At 46.9% G+C, this 24478-nt stretch overlaps 1 protein-coding gene and 1 long non-coding RNA gene across 2 annotated transcripts; one reads left to right on the top strand and one right to left on the bottom strand.

Annotated features, from left to right (window-relative positions):
- Positions 1-3862: 3862 nt before the first annotated feature.
- GPR139 (G protein-coupled receptor 139) lies at positions 3863-21566 on the bottom strand. The gene is made up of 2 exons (XM_071444119.1): positions 21314-21566; positions 3863-8587 (listed from the first exon to the last, which is right to left on the bottom strand). Exons 1-2 carry the CDS (start codon positions 21432-21434, stop codon positions 7653-7655), a joined length of 1056 nt encoding a protein of 351 aa, XP_071300220.1. The 5' UTR covers positions 21435-21566; the 3' UTR covers positions 3863-7652.
- Positions 21232-24126, top strand: LOC139598138 (uncharacterized). The gene is made up of 2 exons (XR_011681813.1): positions 21232-21355; positions 23109-24126. It is a non-coding gene; the product is annotated as an uncharacterized lncRNA (long non-coding RNA).
- Positions 24127-24478: the final 352 nt, after the last annotated feature.

The raw sequence follows: 24478 nt of genomic DNA, 5'->3' as shown, positions 1-24478 counted from the left end.
ATCGATATTTCTCCTTAGTTGCTTTATGGGGGTGTTGGAGGATAAGTGGTGCAGAGAGGCCTGAGTGGAGAATGGTTTGGTTTTGTTTAATGTACTTCAGCATTCTGATTGTCATCTCTGCCATTACCTTTATCTGCATCCATGCCTAGGGGTGCCTTGCAGTGTGTCTGCTGCCTGCAGTGCAGTAACTGGTACAGGCTGGCAGATGTGGGGTGGCTACTGAACACGTGTGAGCCTCTATTAAGTGCAGCTTTCCTAAACCCCTCTGACTGTAAGGATTCCCACAATGAACCCCTCCTGCTCTCTCCTCCCGCTGCCCCCGGGCTGCGCTGCGGGGCTGCCCTGCCGGAGCCTCCCCGCACGGAGCTCCCTGCAGAGCCTCGGTGCTGCTGATTGCTGGAGCTCACCCAAACGCACTCCTGGAAAAGGTCACACCAGTGCAAGATGGGCTTAAATGAAAATTGCTTTATTATGCATGTGGCTCTTCCTGCAGGCAGCTGATTAAGCAGCCAGCTGTGGCCAGATGTCTGCTGGAGATCCTCTGGGATGCAGTTTCAAAAGGTGGTTTGGATGACTTGGAGTTGTGCCTCTTGGTTGGCTCAGCCAGGCTGGGGATACTTTTTGTCACAGCTGGGCACATTACACCCCATCAGTGCACTCTGCTCCTGTGTCACTGGGCACAGTTATCCCTTCCTTAAAGCTGCCCACGGTTCAATTAGGTTGCTTTTCCTGAAACTCATAAGTAGAAAAAAAGAAAGAAAAAGGAGGAAAAACTCCACAGTATGTACTCTATTTTTCTTCATTAAAGGATATGGGGGAGAGGGGAGACCTATTAAAAAAAAAAAAAAAAAACACAGAAGAAATTCAGGAAAATGGATCTCTGCTAAAGACCATTTTAAGCAATGTTTGCTAAAATGTACAATTTTGTTTGGCTGAAGCCCTGTGTGATTTTAGCCCAATACCTGAGATATGCACTAGTCATAGGCTGATGGATTTCCTCCTGAACATGACATCTCAGATTTGGTCTTTTACTCATACTTTTATTCTAGAAATGTAGCAATGCTGAAGGTCTGTACCTGCAGGACAGCAACCTGTGAGAGCTCAGTCCAGCAGAATCAATTACATTTACAAAGATGACTGACAAATGACCAGGAAGGTTCTGCTGGAAGCCACTGCCTGTCACCAGGCTCATGGTGGTATTTAATTCTCAAGGCTGAATGTCTCCATCCTGTTGTTGGAAAGTCTGGTTGTCCTGAGGCCAGGCTGCAAACTCCATTATAAAATCCAGGAGGGAAAAGTCTTGACTATTTAAATTCTTTGCCATTTTCCAAGTGGGCAGGGTGGCTGGTGGAGGAGGGCTCATTGTGCTCATTTGTGTGATGTACAATGTGGGACCATGGCATGCGTCCCCTCTGCTGCACTTTGGGCGTTTTCAGTGGCCAAGATGAATTTCTCTCTGCTGGCTGGGATGAGTGGCTGCTGGGGAGTGTCTACATGACAGCCATCTTTGTGTCCTGAGGGGAATGCCAGCTGCCAGGCAGATCTGCAGGGACAGCAAGGGGCCTGGGGCCTTCTCCTGTGGATGGGCTGCATCACTGTGCTGTGACACTGCAAGGGTGGGAGAAATGATGTTCTAGAACACCAGAAGCTGATCCCTCCTGTGACACCAGCCCTTTGCTGCCTTTTGTTTGGGAGTGTGAGAGTTATTGTCTATCTGCAGGGCTGTGCCCATCCCTGGGGGTCTCTGTCCCATTTGGGGCCAGGTTCCAGCAGCAGAACAGATCCCAGGGTCTCTCTCCTTGCCATGGCAGGGACAGCACCACAGTGTTCCTCTTTCTGTTCCACATTATTGCCTTTCCCACCACCCCTTCCCAAGGCTGACCTGCACCTGCTGGAGCACAAGGCTCTGCCTGGGCATCACAAATCCCTGCAAAACCCTCAGACCAGGGGCTGTTTCATGGTGCTGCTGTACAGCACAAGCCAGTGCTGAGCCATGCACAGCTGAAGGTCTTCAGAACTTTCTGTTGCAGCAAATTAATCTGTAAGGCTGTAAAATTCAATATCATACTTTTGCCTGCAGTTCATCTTGTCTGTTTAGTCTGCTAGAAAAAGATGCAGATTGGGAGAAATAGGTGGAGCAGCATTTCTAGCCTGTTGGTAAGGCAGGAAAACATGAGCCTTTGATATTTTTTGATACAATTTTGTAATTGTAATAACTATTTATGTGCATTTGGCTCTCTGTAGGAAGCTAATAGTAAATTCATTTTTGATGCCTATTTATTACAAAAGACTGGAGCCTTTCAACCCCCTCAGTGTGTCGGCAACTCCTGGGAATTAATTGCAGCCTGTCAGAAATGCAGATCCTGCAAATCCAGCCCCAGTCTGCAAAGAGTAGGATTATTATTTAATTGTTAAGGACTAAATGAGGCTGCTTTTTAAAATTCTACTCTTCTTGGTGGGCTTAAAGAGGTGTTTGAAGAACAGAAAGCGGAGGCAGAAGTTGGTGTGAGTTCAGTGGGGTGTGTTGGAGTGGTCCCACCTGCAGCACCCACAGTGAGAACTGCTGAGGGAATTGTGGCTCACTGCAGGAACTGCTCTGAGTAGCTGCTGGCTCTCATGGTTCTCATGCTGCCCCTCAGCATGAGATGGGATGAATGGACACCTCTGCTGTCCTTTGAGCTGAGTTAGGTCCCAATGTGTTTTGCCACCTGCCTCATCTCATAATTCTGTGCCTGAACCCACCAGGCTCCATTTAAAACCAGTGGGGAGATCTGGGCTGCCAGCAAGGCTTTTGCTGAGCCTCTCTGCTTTGCTAGTTAGAATGTCTTCTAACTTCCAGGACAAATTTACCTGAGGAAAAATTGGTAACTGCTTATTTTTGTTCCAGCTCAGTTTCATCAGGTTTTTCTGTACTGCTATTTATCCCTTTATATACATATGCATATAGCACATGAAGTCTTAGAAAATGCAATTAATACTGTGCTGTATTGTTAGAAGTGTCTGTGATTACATTCTGGGATTTTTCTCAGCTGCTTTGTGTTGGTGACTCATTGTCATTCAAGCCCAGCTGGCACAACTGGGTTCTTGGTTGTTTCTGACTGCTGAGGTTTTATAGCAAATGTATTGTTAGAGGCATACAAGGGGAGAACCTTGTGTTTATTGCTGTTGAATTCATCCCATTTTTATCACTGCAATCTGCAAGGCCATCTGATTCTTACATGAAATACCTGCCCTTCAGTCTTCTGCAGTATAATTCCATTTTTATAACCTATACACTTCATCAGTACTTCTCATGCCACAGCTGTTAATGAAAGTATCAAGAAAGGGAGACCCCAGGCTCCTTCCTTAAGGAACAACTCTGATAAGCTCCATCAAGTCTGACAGTGCCCCTTTCCCCTCATTTGTCTCTTTGAAGCTGTATTTTAAAACCCCTTCCCAAGCCTTTTACAGCAGGGAAATCTGACAAGCACTGCCTGCACGGTCCTCTCAATGTGCTTAACCCTTCAGTGTTTGATCTCTAAGACATTTTCTGATCTCTTGATCTCTTCTGATCTCTTGAAATTTTCTGGTCAGTTCTTCTTTATTCTCTGCTTAGTTTTAGTATCATTTGTCCTTTTCATGTCCTTTTACTTCTCCAGAGAAATAAGGAGCTTGATCCCAGATAGTTTTATATTTGCTGGGGGTATGAAATCTGCAGTGTTAGTCATGTTCATTTGAAAAAATGTCGGGTTTCTTCCATGTGCAGTCTTCTGAGGTTCAGAATCCACTTTCTATCTCTTATTTGTAGTGTATCATAAGTATCTATAAATCAGAAGTATATAATAAGAATCCATAAATCAAACAATAGCTCCAAACACAGTAGTAAGTTATGCACCATAATTTATTGTAATACAAACAAGTTCGTCAAACACAATATATTGTCTACTTATGAAAATATCAATATTCACAATTTAAATAGGTGATAGGTCCCATAATTTTATATACCAGCAACTCATCTAAAAAGTATTTTGTTCCTAGCTGTGGTCTTCAAGAATGCATACCTATAAGTAATTGTAAAACTGTCCATTCACAGCTTATTTTTTCTAATTGTAGATACTTGAAATATAAATTAGAGTACAAAAGACCATCTCCACAACAAAGATGGTTTTGTCTCCAGAATACTTTTTCCCTAAATAATGACACTATATGTGCTTGGTTAAGTTTTTCTATTGGAAAATTAGGAGGTACAAATAATACAGCAAGACAATGGCTAGTTAGCAACAGTCATTGCAAGATGCTTCACACAACCAAAAATAAGGCAAGTATTATCAACAGCAGCTCCCATATGGCAGACTAAAAAGTCAAGGCTTTATTATCCAAACTGGACTCTAAGAAGGCTTTGAATGTTTGCTAACAAGACACAGCTTGATCCAAAGCCCTCCTAAAACAATAGGGATTGGAAAAACCAATGACAAAACCCACCAGCAGCCTTCCCTTTAACTTCAAAGGGGTTTGGAAGCAAGCTTTTAAAGCCCTGCATTACCAGAAGTGAAATGATCAATCCACTGTACATGAAAATTGCACCTTGTCATCCTAAAAGGATATGGAAAACGATTGTGAGCTTTTCCAAATAAGTTACGAGAACTGAATGTGTTATTTTTCATAGGGAAAAAATATGCAGAAAGATTTTTGTTTTTAAATACGGTAATTTACAAAAATACATTATCAGGACAGAAAAAATCGGATGACATTGATAGTTTGCAGGATAAACATTATGTTACAAAAATTAATAAGTCACAGCATGTGAATGGCAGCATATGCCATGCACTTAATTGAATTTTTTTAATAAATAAAAGCCCTAAACATTCACTATTTTCTTTAAGGTTACTATTATATTAAGTCGAATAGTGAACTTCTTGTATAAATAGATATTTTTTCAATAGATACATTCTCAAAAAATGAACCACTTATCTATATAGATATTGCACTTCAGACTCATTCACATTTAACTCAGACAAGCATTCCTCATAACAAATGTAGAATAAAAATAAGTTATAAATACAGTGTTTTTCCAAAATGAAATGTACAGTACCTTTTCCATAAGATAACTTTGGTTACTATCAACTGACAAAGACCAGGGGGAGGTTTCTGAGAGAAGGGCAGGGAGGATGGCCACAAAACTGATTTTCTGTAAAACACTATAAAGGGAGCAATAATTTTAACCTTGTCATGACCAATACAGCAAGGCTGAGCATCCCTTTTACACTTTATTATTGCAAGGGTGAAGCTTTGAGATCACAAGGATGAAGAGCCAACAGACTGAGAAGCTCCTCATTCTCTTTGGGGACACTGAAATGGATACCATCCTTTTGGTGGGTGAGGCTGGAAAGGTTCAGCTTTGCCCTCAGCCCCCATTTCCCCAGATATGCCCCTGTCCTTGCTCTGGCTGTGGGGTCCCTGAGGTGCCTCAGCCCCCCACAGAGAATTGCTGAGCAGCTCTGCCACTGGGAGGCCTCTGGGCATCCCCTCTCTGCCCTGAGCGAGCCTGGATCTCTCTGGGGAGCACCTCTCCATGCTGTGCCTGTGGCCTGATATCCATGGCCTGGTGTACATGGCCCAGTGTCCATGTGTCCATGGCCTGGTGTCCATGGCCTGGTGTCCATGGCCCAGTGTCCATGGCCTGGTATCCACGGCCCAATATCCATGGCCTGGTGTCCATGGCCATGTGTACATGGCCCAGTATCCATGGCCCAGTATCCATGGCCCGGTATCCATGGCCCAGGGTCCATGGCCATGTGTACATGGCCCAGTATCCATGGCCTGGTGTCCATGGCCCGGTATCCATGGCCCAGTGTGCATGGCCTGGTAACCATGGCCCAGTGTCCATGGCCCGGTGTCCATGGCCTGGTATGCATGGCCCGGTGTCCATGGCCTGGTGTCCATGGCCTGGTATGCATGGCCTGGGCCTTCTGCTGCCATTCCCTTCTGGGGGAGTTGAGCTCAGCTCTGGTGGGGTTGGCTCTTGCAGGATGTGGGTACCAGGCATTGTGCAAACACCACCTCTGTGGCACAAGGGAACCAGGCTCTTGTCCTCAGCAGGACTTCACTTGGCATTTCTTAGGGGATTTGCACCAAAGCTGAGCCATCCATGTGTTTTAGAGAGATTTTTTCAGCCCCCTGATCCCACCATAGCAGGACTGACTGGATCTCTCCTCAGAGGTCCTCTCTGTGTTAATTCCTGATGCACCACGAGCTCCCTGCTGGATGGAGATGGGCACAGGCACAAACACAGTTAGCACCAAGCTACCACTGATCCTGAGGCTCTGCTGTGTGCACTGACCATGCTGGGCTTGTGTTCACCACACACCTTCGCTGCCCTCACACCACACACACTGCCCTCTGGTAAGTGCCCAGTGAATAAAGAGATTGTGGCATGTGGCTCCCAGAGACCACGTGCCAAGATCTGAAAGGGAAAGAAATTTTTAAAAATGCATTTTCAGCCTTCCTGTAAATCTCTTATTTTCTACACTCAGCATTGATGGGATGTTTGTTTTTGAGTGTGAAGGAAGAGAAGCTAACCTCCTCTAAATAAGTGGAATACTTAGATCAGCTTAAACTAAGGCTTCAATGTTTTTACTGCTGTTGGGTATTTAATTAATTTCTTTCACAGTTTTTTGGGTTTTTTTTAAAACAACTAAATGGCAAATCTGCAAGAGGATGGCATCATCCATCAGGAGAAAATCTCAAGTTAAGGTTTTAACATGGTAATTCCTAAAGGCCTGAACACAGGGGATAACTGAGAATCTGTATTGATTAAGAAGGAACTTGAAGGCTTTGATCACTGCTCACAGGAGCAGCTTCAGTGAGAACTGTCCTTTAGGCAGGACTTGGTTTCACCCTTGAAAGTCCTTAGACACCATGACTGAAATAGTTGGGGAAAGATGCTGCTTTTGTTCTTGGCTCTAGAGACATCCCTCCCTCCCTCCCTTGAGCTCCCCTGTCTCAGTCACATTCTTAAATAACAACTTAAAACACGCAAATATTGGCAGCTTGCAGGATTGCTTTCCATGCCAAGGCTGCAACAGGTACTGTATCAGTCCTCAAGCTTGTTCAAATGAGCCACAACCAGGCTTGTCACCATTTGTGTCTCACAGGCTGCCTCCTGCAAGGAGGCCTTGACAGCACAACTGTGTCTGGTGGCATTTCATGCCAGAATCGACACATCATTTTTGGCAAGTGCACACTCCAGAAATGGCACCTTCCACAGTACACAAAAGCATCTGTTTACTTTCTCGATAGCAAACTGATGGTCAAGTAAGGTTTTGTTGTGTTTTAAAAGGTTGTAACTAAACACTGCTGTGGCTTTGCCCTTCTGATGATTTTGGATTGCACTAGTGTTGGGATGCAAAACGTTGGAGTGTGACTGAACACTAAGACTTGAACTCTGAAGCATATTCAAAATGCTATATAAGAGATGGAGGTGTTTGCCTTCTCACTTTTGCTCCTAAAATCAAGTGCTCCTGTTTCCTCTCGACAGTCTGATCTGCCCCTGGCCGCCCAGGGAAATGAAATCAAATGACCTCTCTTCAAAACAGCCATTTCAGAAAATTACATCCTGAAGATGTAACCACTTGAAAGGAACTTGCACCCAGAAACTCCAACTATTGGCCTTTTCATGGTGATATTTTTATAGGCTTCCCATTCTTATCATACTGGTAAACAAGCATTTTGATGCAGTGAGAGTTGGCTGGGGAAATCCAAGGGCTGCTCGTTATGGAAAAGTTATGGTTTGTATAGAATTGCACAGGTTGCTTCTGACACTTAAAGAAGGCTTTCAAGGTGGCAGCTGCCATTGTGCGAAATCTTTTGCTAATAAAACAGTAGAGGAAGAAATTAATTGCAGTGTTCAGCAGCGCCAGCATATTGGCGATGTCCGACACAATATGGACCAGCCAGCTGTTGTTTATAGGAGACACGTAGAGGTGATAAAGTATCATGATTATTCTTGGTGCCCACAGTATGGCAAAAATAGAAGTTATAGTAAACAAGATGGCTGTTGTTTTCCCCGTGGAGTACCCTCGCAGGCGGAAATTGCTCTTTTGCCGCAGCTTGTACACGATGATGGAGTTCAGGATGAAGAAGATGGAGCAGGGCACCAGGTACACAGTGAAGCAGTGCACCCAGATCAGGACTTGGTGCACAGACGTGCTGATGTAGTCCTCAATCCAGATGTTGGGCCACCAGTAGTAGGGGATGCTGGTGAGGAAGCAGGTGACGTAGACGCTGACGATGACCTTGCGGGTGCGGGCGGGGTAGGAGACCGTGTGGTACCTGAGGGGGTGGCACACGGCGATGTAGCGGTCGATGGTCAGCGGGACCGTGATCCAAATCGACGTGTGGATGGAAGAAAACTCCAAAACCTCAATTATTTTGTCCAGTACCTCAGGCATCTGTTTGTTTAAGATGAAGTCTTCCATGAGGAAGTCAACAAAGACGATGAAGAAGAGAACCAGGATGTCAGCAGCAGCTAGAGCTAGAAGGTAATTATAGGAGGACTTCTGCCTGCGAGCTACAAGCTGGGAGAGGATGATGACTGTCAAGATGTTTGCTGTGGAGAAAGAAACACAGAGTTAGCTATTAAGAAGTAGCATCAGATTTTCTGAGCGCTTCCTTGAAGTTGTTCAAGCACTTGGCAACATAGCCACCTTAATAAAGTTCAAGAAACCAAAAGGAAAACACCCCAGTGGGGTCTCTCAGAGAAGCTGCTGCAATGACAGGAGCATGTGGCCCTGCTCTCATCTGTGGAATCCAGCACCTGAGCAGGGGGTGCTGGGGCTCCTGTCTGAGCACACAAAGGGAGTGGTAGCAGGAGAACAAAGCTCACTCACACATTTATTCTTCTTTCCCACCTTGCTTTTTTTACTTTTTCATATAATAAGGGATGAATGAGAAGGGTAGTGAATATAAACAGCCCTTATAGTACTTGAGAGAATTGCTGGAGAACTAAGGTGTAGCCAAATTTTAACTACTTCCTCTTGTTTACTAGAACTTACTGTGCAGTCTTGAATTGGAAAAAAAAGAAAAATTCCTATTATTCCTACTATCAGTTTGGCTAGAATGAGACAGACAAGATTGTTCCCATCAGAGGCTGGTATCACTTGGCTAGAATACTTGAAGAAGTGCTTAAAAATCAGAGATCTGGTTTACTGTACAAATGACTGCCAAATGCTTGTAGTTGATACTTTCCCAAGTTCTGTAAATCACTTCTTCTGGGCATTCAGTGCTTCAAACATTTCTGCCAGCTTTGATGGATTTCCCAAAACAAATCAACAATAATTGTAAAGATTCCTTTAAACCAGAGAAAAAGGAAGTTGGTAACATAAAGGTAATGACAGCTTAGGACAATCCTACAACTGAAAATGCTTGGGTTTTTTTGTTGATTTTTTTTTAAACTGTTTTACTTGGCACTGAAAAAACTTCCTCCTTCACGAATGCCTTCAAAGCCTGCTGTCTGGGAGCAGATTTCTGCCACCATGGAAATGAACCACAGCAGAGTGAATGATCTTGACTAACAGCCCTCACCTATTTCTGTGTTAACTGAATGTATTAATTTTGTTCTTGGAAAAAAATACTAAACCAAACATGACAATCAACTGACTCTTTCCCTATATTAAAAAAAAAAAGAGAGAAAAAGAAGCACGATCTTTCCAATGGTTCTGTCTCAAATTGCCTTTAGGGGAATTTTCCCAATTCTGTCCTCCATTAACGTGAATGCAACTGCATTGATTTCAGCTCAGTGCAGACGTGGGAGACAAGAGGTGATACAGCCAAAACTGCTGTGTCATTTTTCACTTCCTTGCTGAGAAATGCCTCTGCTGTGCCTGCTGATGAGCCCTGGAGATGCAGTGAGTGATGTACTGTCAAGGAAATCCTCGAGCTGGAGTGTTTATCATGGCTCTGCAGCCACTGCTGGTTTTGGCCAGCCAGGCTGACTGGCTCAGCTTCACAGATATTGGATGTGACCCATGGGGTGCATCTGCTCTTTAAATCCTCTGGATTTGACTCATTCCAGCCCCAGCAGCTGGAGCCAGTGAGCAGCAGGGGGATGTCTGAAGGCCCTGGTCCCTGCTGGTAACTCTGCCTGACTGCCAGAGCAGCTCCTGCAGGGGTGCTGAAGCCATGCTGTGTGCAGGTACAGCAGCCCTGCTCCTCACACTTTCTATCTATTGCAGGGCTCCTGCTGCTTGCTTCTAACCCCACTCTGTTTTGCCACAGGAGCAGATTTATGAGCAGTCCCTTGTACCCTTTGCCCCTGCCTCTCTCAGGGTTTCAACACACAGCAGTGTGCTGAAATGTAAGTTATTTATCTAAGGCCAGCAAGCCTTGCTTGGTGAGGCAGATTAGAAAATTGATCTGACAAAGTACACACCAGATCTACCCAATTTTTTCTGCAAGGGTTACTGTATCTTGTACTGGAAATGCTTTCCCTGGGATCACTTTAGAGCTTTTTTCTTGCTGGATGATATGAAATATAATAACACCATTTACTTTGGGAAAGCAGACACATTCTGGGGTGCAGCAGAAAGTTGCCAATATGCCAGTGTCTTAGCACAGGGTCTGTGAGTATTTTTGCTGCTGCAAACTTTAGGGAAAGTGTGGATGAGCTATGGATGCCTCAGTCCTTCATCCATTTCCTAGCCAGTGTTAAGTTGGTCCTTGGTGTGTCCTCAAACAGTATCCAAAGCTCAGTAAAATGGGAAGTGGGAGGGCACACCACTCTGTGACCAACTGTGTCCTTGTGCCAGTCTCTCAGTAGCTCCTGAGTGTCTCCTCAGTGTGCTGCTCTCCTCTGGGCAAAAATTACCCACTGGGGGTGAAAGGTGATAGAAGAGTATTTGTGATCATATTTTAACTCTGCTGACACTAATTCTTGCACTAGCATGGTAGTCTGTGATGAGAACTGTGGCAGAGATGATGATGATGATGATGATGGAGATGTAAAAATATTTGTCTCTGCTGTAATGTAGGTGGAGCTACATACAGCTGCTGGATAAGTCAGCACCCCTAAACTGTCCTGGATGGTACTCTGCCCATTTCTTGCAGAGTATTTTCTAGATACTAAGTGGTTAAGATCATTTGAATTTGAAAGAGATTGATCAGTGTGCTGGGAGATGATTAGGGGATGACAGATGGGAATTTATGCCAGCATCACTTGCTGCAGTGCAGTAGTCTGAATTTATAAATATCTGTTTGAGAACCAGGGCTTGATTGGGGACTAGCTGGCTGAAGCCTTGAGGTGCTGCTGGCAGATTTAGCAGCAACTGTACAAAATGGCAGCCTCAATTCTTTTCCTCCAGGCATGAGGACATGAGACATTTGAGACACAGCATCCAAAGTCTCTGATAGCCAAACACCTTTGTTCCAGGCTGCTTCTAAGGCAACCTTCTAACTCAGCCAGGCTTCATCACAGGACACCTACATCCCTCCTTTGACATCCCTTCTGAATTTATCAGCTTCTGAGTACAAACTGCAGCCCCAAAATTCACACCATTGAGGTCCTTTGTGTCTGAGAGGGACTTTCCTTTAGGAGTAACTTTGGTCCCTGTGTGGGTTTGGGTTTACTTCCCATAGCAAAGCTGTGCTGCCTTGGCTGCAGAGCCTGGGCAGTCCTCTGTGCCTCAAAGCAGTGCCTGTGCCCCAGGGCACAGGTTTACCCCAGTTCTCATTTCATGGATTGCAGCCATCACTCAAATAGTGTCTAAACATGGCCTTTGCAGGGCATTTGAAGAGCTCCTTTCAGTGACTATTTTCACTGCATGTGAACTTCAGCAGGAGTGGTTGTATCTGTCTAAAGAAGAAATAGGCATAATTCTGGGCTTTATTTGTGGGGGTTTTTTTTTGTTTTTTTTTGGTTTTAATTGAGAGCACTTTGCACGTACACAGCAGCCTGTGCAGTCAAGTGGCCTTTACAGCACAAGCAGCAGCTCCCTGCATTGGGAACAAGGTGATTCTGTAGTTCAGCAGTTCAGCTTTATAAACTACCTACATGAGGAGCCACGAGTGCTGCTCACTGAGCATGATAAACATGAGGTCATGGAGTATAATGGACAGCTTTTACCCAACACAGTTGTTGCTAGGATCACCACAAATTATTGTGTGATGTGTGAAACTTCTCTGCAGGCTTAGCAGTGGTCACCTGACTGGCACAGAGACAGCTTACAAATGGGAAATTTCAAGTTGCTTCAGAAAAAATGTTAGTAACACCTCCTTCTCAGATTTAAGAACTCCAAGAATGTAAGTACAATATGCTAAAAAAAAAGCAGTGAAAAAAGGGATGTTCTGGCTTGATGGGAATAGATGATTTCCTCTAAGCTAGGAGGCAATATTCAAATGTAAACAGGTACTGTGTCCAGCAGGCAGATCTGACCACGGCTCCTAACACAGCTGCTCACCAATAGCTACCAGACTGGAGATGAGGATGGCATTCAGCCCTTATTTTGTGTGGGAGCTCTCTGGAGAAGCTGATGACAATGGGTGATTCCTGACAAAGGTGCTACATAACAGAAGTTATTAACAAAAACAAAACAAAACAAAACAAGAATACTGTGGCAATGCAAATACATTATAATTACTCATGTTGGATATAGCTGGTCATGTGATCTTTTTAAACGACCTCTGGATGCTGTTTGCCCTTAAAGAAGATAGGGTAGGTCCACATTTTCCTCTTACAACCAATGTAGATCAAACTCAGCACTAGAGCAGATGGGGACAGACTGAACAGTGCTTCAGTTTGTTCCTCTTTTTTATTATCATATCCTGAGTTCCTTCCTTAAACTATTGTGAAGCATAAAGGGATACTTTATAGAATATAATTAGTGCAATACAAATTTTGTCTTCCCAGGGAGTTCCTGTGAGGATTGATTTTTGAAAATAAATGGATTTATTTGTTATTCAGCTGTCTGAATGCTGTCAAACAGCACACAGCAAGGCACCCCATGAGGGAAGAGCTGTCAGCTTCTGCTAGTGCCTGCATCATCTCCCAGGGAATGGAGAGGGGATATATGCCAGAAAAAAAAAAAAAAAAGAACATCATAAAACTATGGTAGGCATGGATGCAGGATTGCTACTGGAGATTTCACATCTTGTATGAAGGCCCTCGTGTGGCTTGTGCTTAGAAAATCCCATGTGCAGGGACAGACCATGCCAGTTCTGAGGGTGGAAGAGAACCTGGATGTAGAGGATGCCCAAGCTCCTGCCCAGGACAGCCCAAACTCCCTCCTGTGTGCAGGAGCCTGGATTAGCCACTGCCAGGGAAAACACAGCACAGCCCTGTGCTTACAAGTCACAAGTGAATGAGACAGTCAGCGCCAGAGGCCACGCTCTGACAATGAAATCTGGCCTCTGGGGCCATTTTTCTCACTGACAGCATTTATTAGCTGAGATGGCTCTGGGGAAGGATGCAGTGAATGAGGTACTCTGCTCTGCAGCTGGCACTAGCCCTCAGTGGGTCACAGAGGCCAGAGAAGGATTTCAGTCCAGCACAAGCACTCCCTCACTGGTGGAGGGCACAGACACAGCACTGGCACAGAGCTGCCAGGGGCTGATACTCCCTCTGAGCCTGCCAGCCACTGAGGCTGGAGTGCAGCAGCTTGTCTGGCAGAAAGGTGTCATTGTACTGGGCTGCTTCTGGCTGTCCCAGACCACTGGAGGCTTGCTGGAGCAGTCTGTATAAAATAGGGCTGTTTCTGCAGTATGAGAATGGCCCAGAGGGAACACTGGGCTAGGATGTGGGGAGGTCTGCTTTGGGCTCACTGGGGCCACACGTGTGTGAATGTGACAGGGATCTGGTTCTCCTCTTGCCATCTTCACCCTCCTTGTCCACCTTTCCTGAGATGGACCTGCAGAGCAGAAAGTCTCTAAAGAATCCCAGACATTCCTCCAGCCACTCCAAAGCCTTATTCAGAGATAACCACACAAGGATAAAAATGTCTAAAATGCACATCTCAAAGTCTAGCTTTGCATCTTGCTACTAGAGCAGTACAGCTTTCTAATGGAAACTGCTGCTGGGAACAGAAAAAGTGATCTGCAAAATGATGCAGAAAACATAAAAGGAATTTGGTTATTCATGCAATGTATCTGGACAGACAGGGATTTTTCAAGGCAATTTGGGTGTCTCATTTGGCAGGTGTCTGTGCCTTCTAAATGTGGGCTGTCAGTGCAGTGTAAGGGGTCTCAAGCTGAGTAACTCAAGCTCCAGGGTGACAAAACCATTCTACCCTTTTGATACCAAATGCCAAAGTACTGAGGCAGGTGCCAAAGGTGTTTCATGGGATGACTGGGATGGAGAGAGGATGTGATATCATAAGGACATTGCCATGATTTCTTTACTCAACATGAATAATTAAGAGGATTTTACCTTTGATTGTGGTTTTGCTAAAATAAACCAGTCTTTATGTCTTCCTAAAGCATTAGGTAATGCAATAGGAGCTCATGCTTGCAAACCCCATGGCCAAGCTTTATCAGAGACAATGCCAATTTTACACAGTATGCAGGAAATTACAGACTTTGTAAAACCACTGCAGTTTGGCTTTATTCCCCCATGGAGAATATACTGCATCCCCACTAGATATATCACTCTTCAGTGTGCTAGTCAGGACATTGAAGAAAACACACTTGGAGTGAACAAATATGTGAGAAATAACCTAGTCTGATGTAACTGACTGACAGGTGATTTGTCTTGAGACCCAAAGCAACCTCTAGAGCACCTGTCCATGCAGGCAATACTCCATATGATGGAGAAGATGGAGAGGATTAATGACTGTACATTGCAGGGACTCTGTTTCAGGTGGTAGAAGGGAAGATTTCAGTGTTACAACAGGGAAGCTTCTCTTTTCTTCCATGGATAGAGGGATAAAATTCTTTTTGGTCATTTTCTGTACTGCTAATTCTGGTTCTGCTTGGCTGCCTGCACTTCATTTTCTCTGCACAACCACACTGGGGACCTGAGGGACAACCCAATACCGTCTTCTCCCATGAAGTCACCCCAAGAGCAGCACCAAGAGCACTCCAGACATCAGGTTTTAGTATCTGTAAGTACATATCCTGCAAAATGAAAAGTGATTTGTGTGTAAGGCCTCCTGTGCTCAAGAAGTGAATTTTGGCTTTATTTCCTTTTCTGGTGTCTCAAATCAAATGAGAAAAGAAATTTTAGGCTCAAAAAGACCACCTGAAACAGCAGGTGGAAGCTCCTGTGGACAGGGAGTGCTTTGCCCTTGGTGTGTGAAAGCAGAGCACACAGCCCACCAGGACATCTCTGTGTTGTTTGTTTGCCCACACCAAATCGTGACGTGTGTGGTTAAAGGCCTTCTGCTGGCTTGTTTCTGCTGATTCACCCCCTCCTGACAGAAGGGAACAGAAGGAGGATGAGGAGGAGAGAACTAAGTAAGGGGGTGGATGAAGAACAGCAGGATATTAGACTGCCTAGTGCTTCTGAATGTTTTGACTTCTTAACAACTGGGGGCTCTGCATTACCCACCTACCGTGGAAACTGGCTGTGCTCTCTCTTTTGTGTCGTTGTCATTTCAAGGAAAAATGTACTTTGGAGTTTTTCCTTTCCAATCCATTTTAGCAGCCTGCCATGCAAGGTTGTGCACTTCATAGTCTGCTGAGCCTCCCAAATATGGCACCTCATTATCATTACAGCCCTGACAGTGCTGCTTCCTACTGACGTGGCAGAAGAAATCCAAAGTTAGCAATTGCACTCTGTCTAGTGGCATCCAGAAATGTACAATCAACTTCTCCACAATCCATGCATTAGCATGGATTCAGCCACATGCTGTCTTTCAGGCTGCAGGATTTTAGCAGCTACAGGCTCCATATGTACTGGCCAAAGGAAATCACTCCCATCTGCACACCTTGCTGTCACCAGTTCTGTGCAGGAACAGAATGAATCTATTACTTTACATAATGGTTTTCCTCTCCTAAAGAACAAGCACTCATTTTACTATAGGAAATGACTCATTTTAAGCATGTTAGCAGCAGTTTTGTTCCCCTCTGTCCAGTACTGCTACTGTAAATGAGCTGTAATGCCCTTCAGTTACTCCAATAGCCAAGCTAAAGTTCTGGCAACCTATTTGTCACCTTTTTAGTAGGATGCAACATACTGGCCTTGTATCCAATTCAGATTTTAAGTCAGAGAATATATGGCCTTTGAGTAAAAGGGGTGGTTGAATCAGGTCTCAGGAGGGTTTTGTTCTTATTCACTAATGAGGAGCAGCAGAAGAATGCTGTTTTTTCAAGGTCATAACTCTACATTGTCACAACTCTCCCACTCGTATTTTCAGATCTTCCTTTGGCACTTCTATTTTTCAGGTGTGCTGCTATGAGAAAGGCTATTTATCCAGGTGTTGGAAATGGTCTCTTTAATCAGAAGCCTGTACTGTGATTGCAGAAGAATATACTAGGCAGCAGATGGCAAGAATCCAAAAGGAGTCAGACACCTCACAGTGCTGTGTGCTCTGTGTACACCTCCCTCTGCCTGCTTTGGCATTTACTGCTACTACACGCCACGTGAGTCACCAACAAACATTGCTGGCTGTGCCCCTTTCTGCTCGTGGCACCAGCTGGGTCACAGCTGTGGCACAGGGACAGCAATGCCCTCCAGGTCTCGTTCCCCCACACAGCTGAGGGATGCAGGGAGCACAGCTGGGCTGCTGCACAGTGGTGGTCTCTGATCAGGGCTGCTCAGCCCACCGACAGTACCTGCCCTGCCAGGATGATGACCCAGGCATGCACATCTCCCAGACAGCCTCCTAATTCCAAACTTTATAGAGAGAGAAGGCTCCAGAAGGATCAGGTCTCCATCTTTTCTATGCCTATGGCTATAGTGCAGTTTGCACTGGCACAGTGCACCATGTGTCAATCCAACACCCTAGGAAGCATCTGCCTTGCTGTGCAAGGACAGCCAATCTGTCATCTGTCAGGGCAAGGTCCATAACGTGTATCTGTCTCTTCACAGAGTGTTAAACCAGTTAGGCACCCCTGCTGAGCTGACAGTTTCCTCCAGGTCAGGACTGCAGCTTCTCTCCCTCCACGTGGAGCCCTGTGAATGCACTCTGTGCTTGGCTGGGCTTTCAATGACCCAGGTTGTCCCCATCCCCACGTCACCTTGTTCAGCAGCAGGTCTGACATGAACTCTACCTGTTCACACCTTCCAGCTGGGAGCATCCAAGCATGTCCAGGCTGCCTTCCCAAACTTGTGGAGTCCTGAATCTACATTTAGATCAGTGTGACTGGGTTACTGCAAAAGCCTGATGCACATATAAATGAAGCAGCTGTGGGCCAGGCTCCTGAAGTTTGGAGTGGCACTTCCCTGGGATGTTGCTGTGAGTCTGTTGCCTCCTGGAGATGCTGTAAAGGTGCTGTGCTTTGTGTCACTGGGATGCAATGATCTCTGGAGCCAAGGGACATCCCAGGTAGGCAGCTGACTGGGGAGCAGATGGAACTAGCAATCCCACTGGGACTGGCTAAGGAAGCCAGATTTCACTCTGCCTCTCACACTGTCAGGAGGAGATGAGCCCTGGGAACTTGGATCAGCCAGACCCTGATCTAGGAAATGCTGATGCTCTGTCCTTTCAGCAGCAATACACTCCATTCCTGATGGAAAAGTGACTGCATGCAAGGCAACTCCACTGCTGCTGCTCCCCCTGATGAAGCAGGAATCAAGGTCAAAGCCAGGTGTCTGCAGCAAGCAGTGCTGCTTCTGTGCCTGACCTTCTTGGCTGTGTTCAGTGGCTCCACCACAGAAGGAGCCCTTTGGTGAGGGTGCTTTGTGCAGCTCTCACTGACAAAGGGATTGACTGAGAGTGGTACCTGTTGATCTTTGCTTTCTCACCTTTACCAGCCCCCTCTTGGACTGAATCCATGCAATTTATTCCCTCCTCCACATCCAACACCACCCCTTTCCTAGATTTTCTCTCACTAAAGCAAGGAACATTTCTATTAAGACTTTTTCCAGCCCTTCTCTTGCCTCCCAGCTAACTGCAGGCTCTTCAGAGGTTCTCTCAAGGGGAGAGACAGACAAGGGGAGTATAGGGTTAACAGTGCAAGGGCTGCAGAACAGCTACAATAAATGCTCCATGAAATCTTCCCCAGTGCCTCTGCCTGGCATTTTCTTCTTGTTCCCTGCAGCCTTATCCTGAGACACCCCACTCCTGGTAGCAGGACCACGTACCTGTGGGACACCTTTGCACGCCTGCGCTCAAAACAAGTTTCAGAAAACTGTCTCTGTCTTACCAGCCTCTGCTTAGAGGGAAAAGAAGCAGCCTCCTGGCCCAGCTGGCATGATGACCCCTGGCAGAGCTGCAGCCACCTGGGGAGCAGTACCAGCCATGCAGGGTCAGCCTGCAGTGGTGCCTCTGTGGGTGCAGCCTGAGCAGGGCTGAAGGGAGTTCATTTTGCTCTCTCTCCTCTCTGCTTCTTACAGGCTTTCTGGTGCCTGGTTGAACAGAGAGGGAGAAGGAGCCACTGCTGAGAGCAGGGTCTGCTGAAGTGCCTGGTTTATACAAGGGCAGGAGGCAGAGGATGCTTCTCCTGCACACACAGCCAGGCCTGGCAGCGCTTGGCCTCAATGTGGAGTTGTTGAGTTAGTGAAATTTCCTTCAGACAGTACAGCAGGAAAGGTAGAAACAGTTAACTGGCTTCCCTTCTCCTCAGTGTTTCGCCAAGATTTGTGGCAAGGATTTAACTCTTTCCATTTCAGCAAAACACTGCACTAGTGCTGTGTTTGAGGACAGATGCACGACAGGGTTTCTCTTAAATTCTTGGCATCACACTGAGCTAATTAAGATCCCATGCAGTTCAGGGCTCTTTTTCTAACAGCCAATAAAGTCTCCTACCTTTACAAATTTCTAATGTTAAAAAAATGAAGAACAGCTTCAAATTAAAACATGAAAAGCTCTTCTTAACACTGGTGTCACCCTGTACCCCATCCTCAATGAAGCCTGGCTATGTGAGTCTTCCCCTAAGCACATCCAGCTTGTTCTCATCTCTGGGCAGTCTCATGAATTTCTCATGCACTCAGTTGTGCATTTACTCAGCATACTGTACATGTGCAGTGAGTCCAAGTGTCAGTGCCAGTCCTCAATGTGCTCTGGACACATCCACACCTGATCTAAGCCCACTGAACTCAGCATGCTGTGCCACCACATGCTTTGGCTAGCTCTGTTAAGCACTGGCACTGGTGCCACTGCTCTAATCAACAGATGTCTGATCCCTTGAGAAATGCAGGAGACCACTGCTAATTTGGACCACATCTGATTTTAACCATGTTCCTAGAATGACAGTGTTAGGTCTGTAATTACAATGCAGCATCCTCAGGGAACTAGTGCAAGTATGTGCAGAATGTTCATTAAATGATTTTTCTTGTCTGTGCATGCAAGACTTTTCCCCATTTCAGAAACATACAAAGGGTATGAGTGCTTCATGACAACTGCTTCACCTGATAATCCTGAGAGGGTCTTGCTCAGTTTCTAGGGGACTGGTGCTGAATTCAGAGCCTGTCATTACTATGGACATCTAAGCAGCCCCTGAGGAATTAATAAAGAGGAAACAACCTGCTATCCCTGCTGGCTGGGTCTCTTCAGGTCAGGGCTAAGACTCATCAATGGTTTGGAGCACAGACACTTGCCTGTGCCGTGCATCCTTTGTGGGTAAATACAGGACTTAACTTTCCAGTTCTCTGAACTATTAGCCAATTGGGAAATTTTAATTACAAGCCAGAAATGGGGGGAAAAAAACCCCAAACCAAAACAACACAAAGAACATCAATTCATACAGAGTGGTGATTGCATGCATGATGCTCAGAGGCAGGCTTCTCTTCATGCCTGATTAAAAATTTTTCTATGAAATAATTGCTTGAAGAAGAAATTGAGGTGAACAAGCATTTAGAAACTGTAGACTATGACCTATCATTGCTGCTTGCCATTCCACATGGCACTTAAAATGTGTGGCTCTACACAGACACAACCAAACTCTCCTTTACCACACCTTAAAATACCAATTCACCTTGGTGCATCAGAACTTTTCCCCAACTTATTCTACCTGTCCTTGGGATCACTCTAAGTCACTCTTGGCTGGAGGTGTTAAGCCAGTGAGCAAGACACGCTGTTTGTGCACCCAAGCTGTGCTGGGATGGCAGCTCTGCCGACAGCAGCTCCCCTTGGTCCTGAGTGCTGAGGCATCTCACTGGCAGCCCCAGGCACCCCTCGGGGTAGCAGCTGCTCAGTGCCCATCTGGGCTCAGACAGTGCTGCCGATGTGATGCTGGGGCTGCCTGCTGGCAGTGCAGCCTCACAGGTGTTCACATCCAAGCTTAGGACATCCTTTCCTTTCTTATTTATGATGCTTCTAGCTTTTCTTGTTCCAAGCATTCCTATCTCTCATCTCTGTCTCCTTTTTAAGCAGGAAATTTTGCTCAGGATTATACACTCTGGAGACTGGTGCCTGTCAGCTGGGACTTTCCTCCAAGCCCTGTACCTGCACTCAGGGGTCTCAGCGTCAGCATTGCCATTGCCTTTGCAGTGCACTGACCTCAAGACTGGACTCTCTACCTCCTGTCCTGCTCCACCAGCCACAGGGACAGGCTCACGAGTATGACAACTGCCTGCTGAGCTCCTGACAGCGTGCTCCTTCCCCACTCAAATTTCCTGGTGGTGGCGCGTCCCTTCCTAAAGCCAGCCCTGCCCCACGGAGTCGGGTGGGAATTTGCAGCAGAAAAACTCGGCAGCTACACTTGTGCTCACTGCCGGCCGGGCAGGCGAGGTGGGGCCGTCCGGGTACCGCTCTGGGTACCGCTCTGGGTACCGCATGGACAAAACAATGGCAGAAATTTCACGACAGGCTGACTCTGTGTGTCAAGTTCAAAGTCAGGATGCCCGAAGCCGGCGGGGGGGTGAGGGCGAGGGCAGGCAGGGACAAACCCCGGTGAGGGAGTCAGCGCCGGGACAGCAGCGCTCCGGGCGGGGAGATGATGCTGCCGTCCGGGGGATGCTGCTGTCTGGGAAATGCCGCTGTCCGGGGGATGCTGCTATCCGGGGAATGCTGCTATCCGAGGGAAGCTGCTATCCGAGGGAAGCTGCTGTCGGGGGGATGCTGCTATCCGAGAAACGCTGCTGTCCGAACCGCCCGCGCTCATCCCGCCGGGCACGCGGAGCCCGGGGCATCCCGAGGACACGGCGGGCGCTGCTCTCGCCCCGCCCCGCCCCGCACAGCGGGCAGGAGCCGCTCCGGCGGGCGCTGCCGGGGCCCCGCAGCCTCGCCCGTCCCGCGGCACTCACCCGGCAGCCCGAGGCAGAGCAGCAGGCTGTAGTAGACCACAGGTGCGTACCCCAAGCCGCAGCCATAGCGGTGGTGCGCCAGGAGTGAGCCGTTGTGGAGGTGGAGGTGGTTGTGCTCCATGGACCCGCTGTCCCCGCTGCCGGCGCTCGCTCCCCGCACGGGCCGCCCCTCGCACGCTCCGCGGCGGCGGCGAGCGCGGCGCGGCCCCGCGGCGGGCGGCGGCACATGGCGCGGCCCCCGGGCGGCCGGCGGGGCCGGGCCGGGCCGGGCGGGGCGGGGCGGGACCGGCCCCCGCCTCGGGCCGTCCCCGCTGCGAGCGGGGAGCTCCGCCGGGAGCCGCCGCCTTCCCGGTGGGCAGCGGACTCGCCCCGCAGCGAGCAGCACGAAACGGGGTTTTCATCCGAGCTGGCGCACGAGTGGGCAATAGGAGAAGGGCAGAGGCGAGCGGCGTGCCTGGCTGCAGCCCTGGGCTGCGCTGCGCACCGCCCGGGGAGGCAGCGGCTCATCCGGCGATGGGCGTTTGTGTCTGCGGCATCAAAACCACAGGGTTAATATTGCAATGTCCCCTCGTCTCCCCGCGGTGCCGCGGGGTCAAGGACGGGGCGGGCGGCGGGGACACTGCCCTGCTCCAGCGGGGACACTGCCTTGTTCTAGCGGGGACACAGCCGTGCTCCAGCGGGGACACAGCCGTGCTCCAGCGGGGACACTGCCTTGTTCTAGTGAGGACTCTGCCGTGTTCCAGCAATGACACGCTGCATGCTCCAGCAATGACACACTGCATGCTCCAGCAGGGATGCCCTCGTGGACGGCTCCCGCAGGACAATGCTGAAGGGAAATCACAATTTGTAAAATCTTCACCCATTCCTTAAGGCTTGTGTTCGTCAGCACATTGTCTCAGGTACAACTAATAAAGGATTTAGAGTTAGGCTTGTTACATTAGGGTGATTGAGCCCTGTCCTTTGTGCTATTGGGTGGGCTGGTCAGGTGTGAGTACATTGATATGTCCAGGAGGTTACAGTTTAGTGATAAAATAGAAGTTTCATTACAGTGCATGCCTACTAAGCAGAAAACAAGATGTCTTTTCACCCAAAGTGTGCAGGGTTGAGCCCATAGACCAGCACTGTGAGTTGGAAGAACCCCCTGGGTTTCTGAGGCTACCAGGAAAAGCCACGAGGGATGTACGTGTGTGAGAGGTTGGTCAAGGAGTGTCTGATACACACAAGATACAGTAGGTGGCTCACAGAAGTAAATAAAGATGTGATCCTTACTCTCTGAAAACATCTGACTGTTTAGGGTGGATAATGGTGAACCATCAGGTGACTAAGTAAGGACTTCTGCACCTTTGGATTTCCATGGTCTTGTTTGAAAAAGAGTTTAGCTTCTGTTTGGAAACACAACCAGAAGCAAGTAAGGCTCTGGTCTTGTGAGGACTTGAGTACTTTGCTCAGAGAGTCAATAAGATTATTCATGTGCTTAAATGCTAAATAGGTCTTTTAGAACAGTACTGAAACTGCTGTCTGCCTTCCCAGGTTAAACATGCTGGAAAAAATATGTTTTTTCTCTGCTTTTTCAGTGGATGTCTTCAAGAAGGTAAGCTAGAGTCTGGTGGTACAGCTTTTATGTGGATGTATTCCTTTTGAAAAGAGTATTTTCTAAAGCATTGATTCAAATAACCAGCAGAAGTGTATACAGAAGTGTATGTGGAGGTGATTATATAGTACAAAGTCCTGTGAATTCAGCTTTGTCTGTTTTTTTCCCTCACCTACTGAACTTTTTTTTATTTTTTCTTTTAAGTTCTTTTCGTGTTTCTGCAGCAGACCTGAGGAAGAAAGAGATCTTTTATTGCTTCCTGAAAGAGAAGTAATTTTTCCTGGAGCCTTTTCTTGGGGGCAGTATCAGCAGGGCTGGAAGCCTGACTCACTGTTTGGAGGCTACGTGAAGCTCATCAACAAAACAAAACACAAAAGAAGGGGATGGCAGCAGAGCAAGTGATGGTTTAGAAGTGCCACATGGAGTTTGCAGCACTATGAGTTCCTCAACTTTCCAGTTAACAACAGTGAAATGCCATGAGGAGCTGGAGGCAAAGGAAGAACCTCTGCCATCTATTTTCTGTTGTGCTGCTGCCACTTTGAAGTCTGGCCTAGTTTTGAACATCCTGAGCAGTAGGGCTTCCCTGGAGAGGGCTATTTCTACAATAGAAGCATATGTTTCCTCAGAGCTGGAATGGTCTCCAGGGCACAGTTCAGGTAGCTGCTCATGTGCTGAGGAGAGCTGATTGTAGGAAGAATCTTCTCCTCTCTCCCCATCTGGAACTCTCAGTGGAGCCTCACTCACAGGAGGCTCTGCTGCATGTGACATGTTTCTGTGTTGTAAGAGAAGGGAAACTGGGAAATTTGTTCACATTCACTAATGGTTCCCTCTCTCCAGCCATGCAAATGGAGAGGCCACAGAAAGTAAAACTGCTCCTTATAGCTCAGTTGGCTTAAGTGAAGCTTCTTGAGGAACTTTTCTGCTTTGCTGCACCAAGAGCTTCTAAAGCAGAATGAGCTGGGTTTCCACATCTGATTTGTTTTTGCTTCACTGAAGTAAAATTAGTGAAATCCTTTGTAATATATCAGAATTAAAGGCCCAAAGTAAAGGTGGAGATTGCTCTTGTGTTCTGTGTGTAAATGGTATTCGGAGGGGCTTTTGCCCTTCAAACAACTTCAAACCACTTTTGGCCTAAATGAAATGAATTTGCTTGTTCTGCTCTCTGAATTGTGCAGCAACAGAACCCCAGACATAAATGTCAATAAAGGCAATTCAAAACTAACCACAATGCTTGCTTCTACTTATAGGTATTTATTTTTAAGCTTCTCGATGTTTTCTAAAGGAATGACATTTATGTGTAACATCAGGGCCACAGTGAGGAGGGCACTGCTCTGCTGCTGAATTAACAGACAGATGCCTCTGGAGCCTTGAAGAGAGCAGTTCCTGAAGCTCATCTCCTAAACAGCCGCATGCTTAGACAGGGAATGATGTTTATTCTTTCCCTAAGAGCAGTTTATTGTTATCATGACATGCTACATAACAATAACTGGTGGATGTGCTTCACTTCAAAATTCCAGAGGCACTTGAACTTGGTTAGCTTTCTTTTTCTTTTTTTTTTTCTGAGGAAATGAGCC

Source organism: Agelaius tricolor, unplaced genomic scaffold (assembly GCF_023055355.1).
Source record: "Agelaius tricolor isolate 1412-34295 unplaced genomic scaffold, bAgeTri1.0.p SCAF_19, whole genome shotgun sequence".
NCBI lineage: Eukaryota > Metazoa > Chordata > Aves > Passeriformes > Icteridae > Agelaius > Agelaius tricolor.
The sequence above is the reverse complement of the archived record's forward strand: the minus strand, read 5'-3'. Positions and strand labels throughout refer to the sequence as shown.

Excerpts from the sequence above, each read along its gene's own strand:
- GPR139 (XM_071444119.1), bottom strand. The coding sequence starts at position 21,434 with ATGGAGCACAACCACCTCCACCTCCACAACGGCTCACTCCTGGCGCAC. Across the intron at positions 8,588-21,313 it reads GCTCTGCCTCGGGCTGCCGG|CAAACATCTTGACAGTCATC; the intron begins GTGAGTGCCGCG and ends CTTTCTCCACAG.